The sequence below is a fragment of the Lithobates pipiens genome, unplaced genomic scaffold (genome assembly GCF_037356315.1).
Source record: "Lithobates pipiens isolate NorthernLeopardFrog02 unplaced genomic scaffold, aLitPip1_a1.2 Scaffold_30, whole genome shotgun sequence".
In the NCBI taxonomy this organism is placed as follows: Eukaryota; Metazoa; Chordata; class Amphibia; order Anura; family Ranidae; genus Lithobates; species Lithobates pipiens.
This window is the reverse complement of record NW_027507791.1, coordinates 36,533,784-36,546,029: the sequence shown is the minus strand read 5'-3', so window position 1 is coordinate 36,546,029 and position 12,246 is coordinate 36,533,784. Positions and strand designations below refer to the sequence as shown.

At 47.1% G+C, this 12,246-nt stretch overlaps 2 protein-coding genes across 3 annotated transcripts in view; one reads left to right on the top strand and one right to left on the bottom strand.

Moving 5' to 3' along the window:
- The window catches only part of LOC143942631 (NACHT, LRR and PYD domains-containing protein 12-like), a 1,996,551-nt gene that overhangs the window by 501,276 nt on the left and 1,483,029 nt on the right, over window positions 1-12,246 (top strand). The window lies entirely within an intron of this gene.
- The window catches only part of LOC143942634 (NACHT, LRR and PYD domains-containing protein 3-like), a 111,144-nt gene that overhangs the window by 74,768 nt on the left and 24,130 nt on the right, over window positions 1-12,246 (bottom strand). For both annotated transcript variants that reach the window (XM_077463999.1, XM_077463998.1), the window contains exon 3: window positions 1,946-2,106. In XM_077463999.1, coding sequence (XP_077320125.1) covers window positions 1,946-2,106 — 161 coding nt within the window. The remainder of the gene's footprint in view (window positions 1-1,945; window positions 2,107-12,246) is intronic.

Here is a 12,246-nt window from a genome sequence, read left to right as displayed (position 1 = left end):
ACCAGCTGCTCCTGATGAGTGGATATAAGTCCACGAAACGCGTAGAGCTTTTACCCTTGCTGCTATATCACAGTATCCATAATTCTTATCAGGGGTTCTATTAAAGGGTGGAGACATTGATTTATTTATTATCTATTTATTTTTTACTACAATATGTTCATTATGGTCGTGTCGATTCTGGGTGTACTGCTGCTACTTATTAATTATTTTTACTATATGATATATTATTTATTATGTTATTATACCTATTTTTATTAATATTATTATTATTATGATATATTGTATGATATGAAATTATGTCGTGAGATATTATACTAATTATATTTTATTTAATATACAATTGATTTAATTTATTTACATAGTAATATATTGTATCTGTATGAATTATTATTTTTTATTGTTTACCGATTGATTTCAATTAAATACTTGATGAATTATTGCTTTATGCCCATTATTGTCACCCCAGAACACCATTTATATTATATATTAATTCAATGTCTCAGCCAACCCTGAGTGTTGTATTTCATATAAAGTCCCCTTGTCCCCCATGTCCCCCAGTTTTTTCCCCTTTGTGTATGTCCAAGGTCTCATATAAAGTCCCAACTTTGTTCTCCTTTTATTTCAACATAGTAATCTGGGGTCATAGGTACCGCTCATTAGTATACCATTTTTAGCACATTTTTAGTAAGATTATATCTAACCTATGGCCTTCCCTACAGTCTTGCATAGTTGTACAGGTTTCTCTCTACAGAAATGGCTCAGACCAGCCAAACACGGTGTGAATTTCTCTTTCTGCAGCCCAGGGTTGCAGAAAATAAATTTGCACGATTCCCCCATCATCACAGACAGTGCTACCAGCAATTGTAGGGACCGGGGGAGCCGTCCCCAGTCCCCACCAGGAGAAGACAGTGATTATCACTAGCCGCTATTGTAGCCACTTGTGATAATCGGAAGTGAATCAGATTTATTGATCAATCAGCTTGGTACGTTAAGCCTGCCCATTAACCGTTCAAATCTCAGAAGGTTTAGCCGAAAACCAAGATTTGAACCGTGTATGGCCGACCTTCGTCTAATTTCAATGCACACTGTGAGCTTCCTACAATGTGCATTAGAAGCTGCAGCAAGTCATACAGAGCCCAACTAATTTCCTGGCTGGTGGACACCTAGCATCATCTAGCTTTTTCCTCCCCAGCTGATTGTCCCATGCTCGCTCCTTTCACTAATTGGGTTTGTATTCTTTTAATCAAGGAAGTTCAGCATCACATGTGGGTGTCACCCAGGGTGCTCTGCATTCAAATACAGCCTGCCTAGAAATGGCCGCTCCTCCAGACTACTCAAGGCTTTTTGATATTTGCATAATTCCTCCCTAAAGCCAGCCCAGTGCTTGCTTCAGGACTGAGAACTCATGAGGAGTGATGAGATGTTATCAGGAAGCTTTGTACAGCCCCCCTTGCTGGCCCCTCCTACCAGCCATGATCTGCCTGCATTGCATAGAGAAGCACAGAGATGCTGTGATGATGAAATGTCATTAGCATGTTGAGAAGGGAGAAGGAACCAGAAAAGACTAAATATAAACAGATTAAACTTCTGCTAAAAATACAGTGTGTATTATAATATGTATTATTCAAAATTATGAAACAAATAAAGTTCAGGAATATAGAGACACTAAAATCCTGTGTACCAGTTTCTTCTTATTATATTGTAATAAATGCTACTACAACCAAGACATGATGCAAACATTGAGAAATGTCAGCGTTATAGGCATCTAATCTTATATGCTCGGCACCCCTTTAACTTAAGCTCAGGAGGTAGAGGGTGGGACCAACCTTGACTTTTACAGAGAAAGTCAAGGTCTGCACATAACCTCAGTCAGCAATTATTTCCACGTGTGATTTGCACTGACATAGTTTACATATTGGTTCATTTAGAAATATTTTTGTCTTACATCTGTATTTAAGACGTTCCGAGATTTCAGCTCTCTCAGCAGGGCCCCGGGGTGCGTGTTCTCCAGGATGTAGATCAGGTCATCTCTGTAATACTCGTATATCATCCTCAGTGATGGATCATCATATGAAGACAGCTGATGGAGGAAACTTCTGTTGTCCTCTGGAAAATAAAGCAATAAATTGTATACGTTGCCCTTTTCAATGCACTTATTTTGTAACGCTGGAGCACTATACATAGTGATGGCATTTTTATCCTAAATCACAAGTTATAATGGGAGCCCCTGAGGTAAGAAAATACTATACAGCATCACTCCTTGCCCAACTGCAATATTGGTGGATATTCTATAGGGATGAGCCTGGTGTTTGACTCAAACCCATGTTCGAATCGAACACCGGCGTTCGTCCAAACCAGAACTTTGTGGGCCATCGCATCAAATTCGTGTGATACGAATGGCCCACAATGCACTGCGCCAGTCGCAGTGCATTGCTGGCTGATGATTGGCCAAGCATGCACTGTGACCCCGCATACTTGGCCAATCACAGGTTGGATGCCTGTGGCCAATTATAGCTCAGGGGGTTTAGTACACACCCCACACTATATAAGGCCGCCAGTGCGGCGGCCTTGTGTAGTGTGTTGCAGCATTCATAGAGAGAAGGATAGGCAGGGACAGTGTCAGCTGTGCTTTACTTCTTTAGATAGCGCTGTTACAGCACTGTTAGAGTGAGTGTAGTGTTCAGGGAGAGAGCAGGATAGGCAGGGGCAGGGAAAGCCACCGATTTGGCATGTCAATTCGAATGCCCAATCAGACAAATGTGAACCTAGGCTTATTAGGAGAAAAAAGCTGTCCAAACCTGCATGGCCCCACGTGTAAAAGTAATTGCCGGCCTATCAAAATGACCACAAGAGCCCAATGATGACTCATCCAGAAGGTCACCCAGAACAACATCTAAAGAACTACAGGCCTCACTTGCCTCCGTTAAAGTGATTGTAAAGTCAGAAGATTTTTCATCTTAATGCATTCTTTGCATTAAGATAAAAAACCTTCTGTGTGCAGAACCCCCCTCAGCCCCCCCTAACACTTACCAAGCCCCATCTCTAGCCAGCAATGCCTTAGCCATCCGGGACTCTCCCTCTTGATTGGCTGAGACACAGCAGTGGCACCATTGACTCCCGCTGCTGTCAATCAAAGTCAGTTAGCCAATCAGGAGAGAGAAGGGGTGGGGCCAAACTACGGCTCCATGTCAGAATGGACACACAGAGCTGAGGCTAGGCTTGGGTGCCCCCATAGCAAACTACTTGCTGTGGGGGCACTCGACAAGAAGCGCAGGCGAGGGACCCAAGAAGAGGAAGATCTGGGCTGCCCTGTCCAAAACCATTACACGGGGCATGTAAGTAGGTTTGTTATTTTAAAAGAAAAAGAAAATAGACTTTAGTATCACTTTAAGGTCAGTGTTCATGATTCAACAATAAGAAAGACTGGGCAAAAATGGCGTTTATGGATGAATTCCAAGAACAAAACCACTTCTGACCAAAAAGAACACAAAGGCTCATCTTTGTCAAAAAACATCTTGATTATCCTAAAGACTTTTGGCAAAAGTTGAACTTTTTGGAAGGTGTGCATCCCATTACATCTGGCATACAACACAGCATTTCATAAAAAGAACATCATACCAACAGTCAGACATGGTGATGGTCTGGGGCTAGATGACTTGCCATCATTGCTAGAACCATGAATTCTGTACATTCTCTTTCAGGATTTTCTGGTAATCTGGTCCTGACCTCAAGCACACTTGGGTTACGCAGCAGGACAGTGATCCAAGACACACGAGCAGGTCCACCTCTGAATGGCTCAAATAAAACCAAAATTAAGGTTTTGGAGTGGCTTATTCAAAGTCTGGACTTAAATCTGATTGAGATGCTGTGGCATGTGGCGGTAATGTTTTTTCCAGGAGTCTTTCAGGACAGCACACTTGAGAGACCTCGGCTCCTCCCTTCTCAGGAAACACCGCCTCCACCAGATCTTTAAAACCATTCCTTCCCTCCAGCCCTTCAGCACTGCAGGAGCACCTCCGGCCAGACTAGGGAGACAAAGATACATCATAAAAAATGACAAATACCTGATGCTCTTATGCCCTAATGGTAAAGACCTTATTTTGGGTGGGTACCGGTGCTGTCCTGAAAGACTCCTGGAAAAAAACATTACTGGTACGTAACTTCAATTTTCCCACTTTCGTCTTTCAGGGCAGCACACTTGAGAGGATAAGTGAGCACTTACCCTAGGGTGGGACCTCTGCTTACAGGACCTTACGCCCAAAGGCCTGGTCCTGGGCAGACAATAAGTCCAATCTGTAGTGCTTAACGAAAGTCTTAAAACTTGACCACGTTGTTGCTCTGCAGATCTGCTCGGGTGTAGCACCAGCCCACTCTGCTTGTGACGTAGCCATAGCCCTAGTGGAATGGGCCCTAATACCTTCTGGGACCTCCACCCCTTTGGCTATGTACGCCTGACTGATTGCCAACCTAATCCACCTGGCTATAGTATTTCTAGAGGCTTTAGAACCCTTCCTAGCCCCTGAAAAAGAAACAAAAAATGAATCGGACTTCCTGAATTGCTCCGTAACCTCCAGGTATTTTAACACACACCTCCTGACATCTAACTTGTGGAAGACGTGTTCCTGTTCCCTCACAGTATTCAAATGGAAATTTGAAGATACCTTTGGCAAAAAGGCCGGATCAGTTTTAAAAATAATCTGACCCGGAAAAACCTGAAAGAAAGGTGCTCCCCTTGAGACGGCTTCTAACTCACTGACCCTTCTTGCGGTAGTGATAGCTACCAAAAAAACGGTCTTGAGGGTTAAAAATTTTACCGTACAAGAACTAATAGGATCAAAAGGGATCCTCTGTAAGAGCCTGCAAAACTAAAGATAAATCCCAAACTGGGAAAAGGATGTAAACTGACTGGTCTCTGTCTACTTCAACCTTTAAAGAACCTGGAGACCCAAGGATTCGCTGCCAGTTGCTGCTCAAGAAAAACACTTAAGGCAGAAACCTGACCTTTAAGAGTACTGAGAGCCAGTCCCTTATCTGCCCCCCTCTGTAGGAACTCCAACACTGCTACTGGACTATGAACGTTAAAGGAGCTCTCTGCACACCAGGAATTGAATCTTCATCATAACTTCAAATAAATCCTGCGTGTCTCTTCCTTTCTAGAATTCAGAAGAGTCGCTTTTAACCTTTCGGAGAACCCCTTGCTTTTCAGCATCTCCTCTTCAGTAGCCAGGCTGCCAGACTCCACCTCTCTACCTGAGAGCAGCAGATTGGGCCTTGGAAAAATAGATCTTTCCTGACCGGAAGTATCCAAGGGGGTTCTACCGCTAGCTTCTTTAGTACAGAAAACCAAGGCCTCCTGGGCCAGTGTGGGGCTATCAAGATCAGAGTTGTATCCTCTAACTGGAATTTCCTCAGAACTGCCGGCAACAACATGGGAGGGGGAAAGGCATAGCACTTGGTAAAAGGCCATCTCTGAGAAAGAGCATCAACTCCTATTGCTCCGTCTCCCCGATTCAGAGAGAAAAAAAGGAGTTTTTGCGTTTTCCCTTGACGCAAAAAGATCCACAGACGGTCTCCCCCACCTCTGGACAATCAACCTGTAGATTTCTAGATTCAGGACCCAGTCGCTCTCCCTCAGCTTCTTCCTGCTGAGGAAGTCTGCCCTCTGATTTAGCTCTCCTTTCAGGTGTACTGTTGATAGAGAGTGCACTGTTACCTCCGCCCAGCTTTGTTCCTCAGCATGATCCTTGACTAAGTCCTCAATGCAATTCCTGCATAATACTTTCCCCCAGGATTCCCCTAACACACTTCTACATAAGGGGCACTTCTACTTGGACCCATGTGAGAGCTTAGACTTTTCCATGGACTTGTCCTGAAACGACACAAAAAACCCAACCAGCATCAGCCCCTGCCAGCAAAAATTAACACCAGACTGACACCAGGAGTGCACCCTCCCAGAACCAACCACCACCAGGGTCCCAGACGTGCAACTCTTCCCCTCCCACCAAGGAGGGGAGATCACCCGTGGAGTTATATGGGAAGCAGTAAAGGAACACCACCCCAGGGTTCCACTTACCTTAGAGTGGCTGGTGCTGACATCACCCGGAACCGAATGGGAACCATCAGTCTCAGACATCCCTTCAGTCCGAACGGTCGATTCGCCAAAAACTGCTCCTCTTAGCAGTCGCTACAGCGTGAATGAGGCAGACACCAGCCTTCGCGCCGTTCATTTTTGGCATCCCACGACCGGAACCAGAAGTCACGGGTGAACCGGACGTGACCTCTCCCGTCGGAAAAAATACGTCGCCCGTCATCCGACCCAGTATTGTGCTCCATGCTGGCCCCACTAACGAGGGGAAGACCTGCACACATCCAGCGAACACCTTCCCAAGGCAGCGCCAAATTGAACGTCCCATGCCTCCACTTTCCCCAAGGAAGGATGAGACGCACCAGACACTGAAGGTAATGGACTCCCCAGCCCTGCTGCATGTATGAGACCTTAATCTCTTCGGACATCCCTTCGGCCAGAGCGAACGTTCTGCCTTCAGGATAGAACTGGACTCAGCCTCCCCAGCTGATTTAAAACCAGGTTCCTAGCAATGTCTCCTCGCCAGAGGAAACACCAAAACTGAAGGGCTGGAGGGAAGGAATGGTTTTAAAGATCTGGTGGAGGCAGGGTTTCCCTGAGAAGGGAGGAGCCGAGGTCTCTCAAGTGTGCTGTCCTGAAAGACGAAAGTGGGAAAAATATATTTGCTTATATGTAGAACTCTGTCCAAAAATTTCAGAAAGAATGAGATTTTTGGATTTGAATGCAACAATGAATGCCACTTTCATCTGTAACTCATTACTTGAATACATTTTTATATCTATGCAAATTCCTTGCTTTATTTTTGTATATATGAGAAGTCTTTCTTCTAGTTGTGGCTCATGGCCTGAGACGTGTCTTGCCACTTTTGCAGCTGAGCTCTCCACCTGCTTTTGAAACACATTACCCCCTGTTGAACCCCTTTCCTTTATTTTATTTACAATTGTTACTTTAATTGTCATTACCCCCTTCCTCCTTAGTTATTCTTTTAGGTAAACCCCTAGCACTGGTGCTGCAAGCGGCACATGAAGCCTACTTTGCCGGCACTCGACTCCCTCCACATTAGCAGAGAAGCACATCGATGGCTCAGTGAGACACTAATGCATTCCAATTTCAGAATTCCCCACACCGCACCTGGAGGGGGAGGGGCACTGCACCTCCACACAATGTAAAAGATGGGAAACATTGTTTGGTTCTCTAACTCTGCTGTAGCTGCGATCGTCAGTTTTTGTGATGAGGAAGAGATTGGGTACAGTTCTGCTAGGTGGGTCGGTCCCTGTTTCCAGGAGGAGGACTGTCATTGGCCACTGCTAAAGCCAATCACAGTCCTGCTAACCCAGTCCACCATCTGGAGGAAGATGATTTGCTTGGTTGCCACCACCAATCTCAGAAAAAAGGGATTTCACAGTGATTGAGAACCCCAATCAGGTGAAAGTTTGTGGACATACAGTTGAGCTTCTGGGAACTTTGTTGAAATTATTCCTGAACCTTCTTGCTCCTTACTACTGAACTCCGGCACTGTGTCCCTTACTACTGAACCCCGGCCCTCTGTGTCACTTACTACTGAACCCCCAGCCCTCTGTGTCACTTACTACTGAACCCCGGCCCTCTGTGTCCCTTACTACTGAAACCCGGCACACTGTGTCCCTTACTACTGAACCCCCGGCACTCAGTGTCACTTACTACTGAACCCCCGGCCCTCTATGTCACTTACTACTGAACCCCCGGCCCTCTGTGTCACTTACTACTGAACCCCGGCACTCTGTGTCACTTACTACTGAACCCCGGCACTCTGTGTCCCTTACTACTGAAACCTGGCACACTGTGTCCCTTACTACTGAACCCCCGGCACTCAGTGTCACTTACTACTGAACCCCGGCACTCAGTGTCACTTACTACTGAACCCCAGACACGCTGTGTCACTTACTACTGAACCCCAGACACGCTGTGTCACTTACTACTGAACCCCCGACACGCTGTGTCACTTACTACTGAACCCCCGACACGCTGTGTCACTTACTACTGAACCCCCGACACGCTGTGTCACTTACTACTGAACCCCCGACACGCTGTGTCACTTACTACTGAACCCCCGACACGCTGTGTCACTTACTACTGAACCCCCGACACGCTGTGTCACTTACTACTGAGCCCCGGCACTCTGTGTCCCTTTATGCCACAGCCAGTATTCAGCGCAATGAAAAGCACATCCAACCACATTTTCTCAGCTGCGGGGACCAACTTATGATCCTAAACACCGGCCCACTGCTTTCAGAAAATGCCCCTGACCTGAGCTCATCATTGCGCATCCATTCCATATGCTTGTATGTGACATCACATACATCATATATATCACATACATCATATAGATCTCATACATCACATACAAGCACGTGGGCTGGATGTGAGAGGTGGATCAGCAGGATGAGTGTGCCAGGACAGGTAGATGTGTCTCATCTCTGCTTCCTTTCACCACTCTGTATATCACGCATGTCATAGATGAGAAGAGGGTACAGCAGTGAAGCAAATGACCAGGAAGGTTCAGCAGTGGGGAAAATGAGCAGGAGGGGTTCAGAGGTGGAACAGAAGAGCATGAAGGTACAGCGGTGGGGCAGATAAGCAGGGAGGTACAGTGATGAAAGAGATGAGAAGGGGGTTCAGCAGTGGGACAGTAGGGGGGTACAGTGATGGGCCAGGTGAGCGGGGGGGGGTTCAGTGTTGGGGCAGAAAAGCAAGGAGGTAGAGCAGTGGGGAAGATGTGAAAGAAGGTGTATTGGGGGGCAGGTGAGCAGGGGGTTACAGTGGTGGGTCAGAAGAGCAGGGGGAACAGAGGTGGCGCAGAAGAGCAGGGGGAACAGAGGTGGGGCAGAAGAGCAGGGGGAACAGAGGTGGGGCAGAAGAGCAGGGGGAACAGAGGTGGGGCAGAAGAGCAGGGGGAACAGAGTTGGGGCAGAAGAGGAGGGAGAACAGAGGTGGGGCACGCTCAATTTCTTTGAAAACATTTTTCAGGACACACTGTGCTCAAAAGGTTGCTTACCCCTGCTTTAGACAATCACTATTTGAAATCAGAAGTGTAGCTCTCAATTTGCCATTTTTTTATACTATAAATCTTTATTGGGGGGGCGTGGCTTGAGGTCCATGAAAGCGGCTGCTTAGATCCACAGCTCTGGTTCTAACTTCCTATCCTGTAGGCATCCTGTGTCCAAAATTCTACCAAGTGGCATTGATCTCTAAGGATGGCAGGCATCCACCGCAGAGATGATGGTGAATAAATACAGGCCACCCACGCCCAGTCCACGGCAGAACATCTGACATTGTTCAGGAGGCAAGATGGTGCCGATCCCTCAGGCATGCATGAAGCCATGCTGCAGCCCTCTCCTGCCTCGTCTCAGTCTTCTGCACAAGGGGTGAGTGACTCTCTACCAGCAGCCCTTCGCACCCACGCTGACCACCTAACACCCCTACATGCTCAGCAGACTGCAATTCATCAGGCCCCTCTCTAGATGAGCCTACACTGGCAAAAATCATGCTGGCTATAAAAGACTACATAGCCTCCCTCACTGTTCGAATGGAAAGCATCCATATTGATTTCTCCCTACTAAAGCAGGATGTACAAAACCTGTGGGAAAGGACGGGGGGGGGGGGGGCAGAAGAACATATCAGCACCCTAGAAGACACAGTGCACCCCTTAGCTGCAACAGTATGCACAGCTACAGATGAGCTGGTGGCCCTCAGATTAGATGATTTAGAAAAGGAACAATCTTCGCTATGTGGGGTTCCAAGGGTCACATCCTGAACGATTCCTCCATTTGTGGCTGCGCGGTGTCTTTGGTTCAGAGGTGCTCTCCCATGCCTTTGAAATTGAGCATGCACATTGCCCCCCCCCCCCCCACGTCCCCCTCTCTCAGGGGCCCCTCCAAGGTCCTTGATCGCAAAAATCCTCAATTTTCGGGACAGAGTCACTATACTGCGTCTTGCCAGAAAGAAAGGGCCACTCAAGTTTAACGGTAACAATACCTCCATATACCCTGATTTCTCAGCAGAAGTCCAATGCCAGCACATATCCTTCAGGGCAGTGAAAGATAGACTGCGCACTGAAGGCCTCCCTTACGCAATGTTCTTCCCGGCAAAACTGGGAATCATCTATGAAGGCAAGGACCACTTCTGCTCCTGTCCTAAGGAAGCCATGGCCTGGCTAGATGCTCGCTTTGGGAAACAACCCAGACAACGCCGCAATTAAGACCAGCTGCTGCACTTCTAGTTCTCCATACCTCAATGCTTATCCTATCTGATATCTGTTGGGACACACAGGATTTCCTAATCCTCTAATCAACACCTACATCCCTGATGTTGGGGCTAACCCATGGACTGCACCTATACTGCCCCCCTTTTCACAAGCTACCTTGCACTACCCCTGCAGAAGACCCATCTGAAATCATGGCCAGTTCTAACGTTTGATCCTCCCAACGTTTGCACATGTTGTGTCTTATATGACTGCTTCCGCGGTCTCTATACTGCTAGCAAAATCCCCCCAGCAGAAATTCTGATAAAGACAGACCCTGAAGGGAGATTCATCATAATTACTCTCTGTATTGTCTCTATAGTCTTTACATTAGTAAATATATATGTCCCACCTCAATTCTCCCCAGATTTACTTTCTCACTTGTACCTTCTATTACTGTCTAGATCCCCTGGTCCTCTACTGTTTGTAGGAGACTTTAGTGCCATACTTGACCCCGCCATAGACCGCTTGAGGGGTGGGGGCAGGTCCTATCCCTCATTTGTTGACTGGACTCAGGTGTATAACCTTACTGAGATATGGGGATGGAAGTACCCAGATGAGGGCCACTTCTCCTGCCACTCTGACTCCTTCCATACCATGTCTCTCATAGATCTGACATTTGCCCCTGCGTAGGTGCTCCCTATAGTTCACGCAGCCTTCTATCTGCCCAGAGGAATTTCAGATCATGCCCCTCTTTCTGTGGATTTCCTCCTCCTACTGAGTGCAGGCCCTTATATTTGGCGATTAAACTCTCATTGGTTGGAGGATGAAATTGTACAGACTGAATGCCAGAAGAGTATTACTGAATACTGGCATGCAAATCAAGGCACTGCTGGGCCCTCCACTGCCTGGGACGCATCCAAGGCGGTGCTGAGGGGCACCTTTATGTCCATTACAGGTATTTTGTGCAAAAATGCCCAGCAGTGCACTGAGGAACTAGAAAGTGCAAGGACAGTTTCAGAGATGGCTTATGCTCAAAACCCTAGTACAGATACGCTAACACCGTGGTTGCAGGGAGTATAAGCTCCGCCTGCTAGACCTTACTAAAAAACGTATGCTCTACCTTACACAAAAGACATTTGAACATGGCAATAAGGCTGGGTGCCTACTTGCCTACCTAACCAGATCCAACCGTACCCCTTTCTCAATCCGTAGGATCCTGATATCCCAGGATAAGATTAGTGACATCCCTCAGGATATAACAGACGCTTTCCTAGCTTTCTACCTTGACCTCAATACTACTAGAGCCCACTGCTCTGAGACCCAACTTGATGAATACTTAACCCAAACAGCACTTCCCCAACTGTCAGGCCAACACCGTGCAGACCTAGACAAACCTCTCTCTATAGAGGAACTCTCCTTTGCAATTTCGCAGCTGCCGACCAATAAGACACCAGGCTTGGATGACTTCCTAGCTGAATGCACACTCCCGACACCTCCTGGGTCCCATTCTACTCAATACATATAATGAGGCCTTGAAAGACAGAGTACTTCCTCCCTCAATGAGAGAGGCATTGATCATTCTGATATTAAAACCTCAGAAAGATCCCCTTAAATGTGACTTCTATCGGCTGATATCCCGTATCAATGTAGATGTCAGGAAAGGCTGGCTGGGGACAGTGGTCCGTCACCTGTCTGTGTGCGCGCCTGCGGGTGCCTGGTGTGCATGTTCGCGGTTTCGCGGCTGCACGCGTTTGCGGTCGCGCGAGTGCGCGCATGGTTACCAGCGCCAGGCGGGCTATTTAAACCCAGTTCTCCCTTCAGATCTTGCTGCTTGATCTACAGCATTCCTGAGACTACTACCCGAATCTGATCTGTTGTGTATTTGACCCGGCCTGACCTGTGACCTTCATTGCCTTCTGCCTGCCTCTGACCTCCGGCT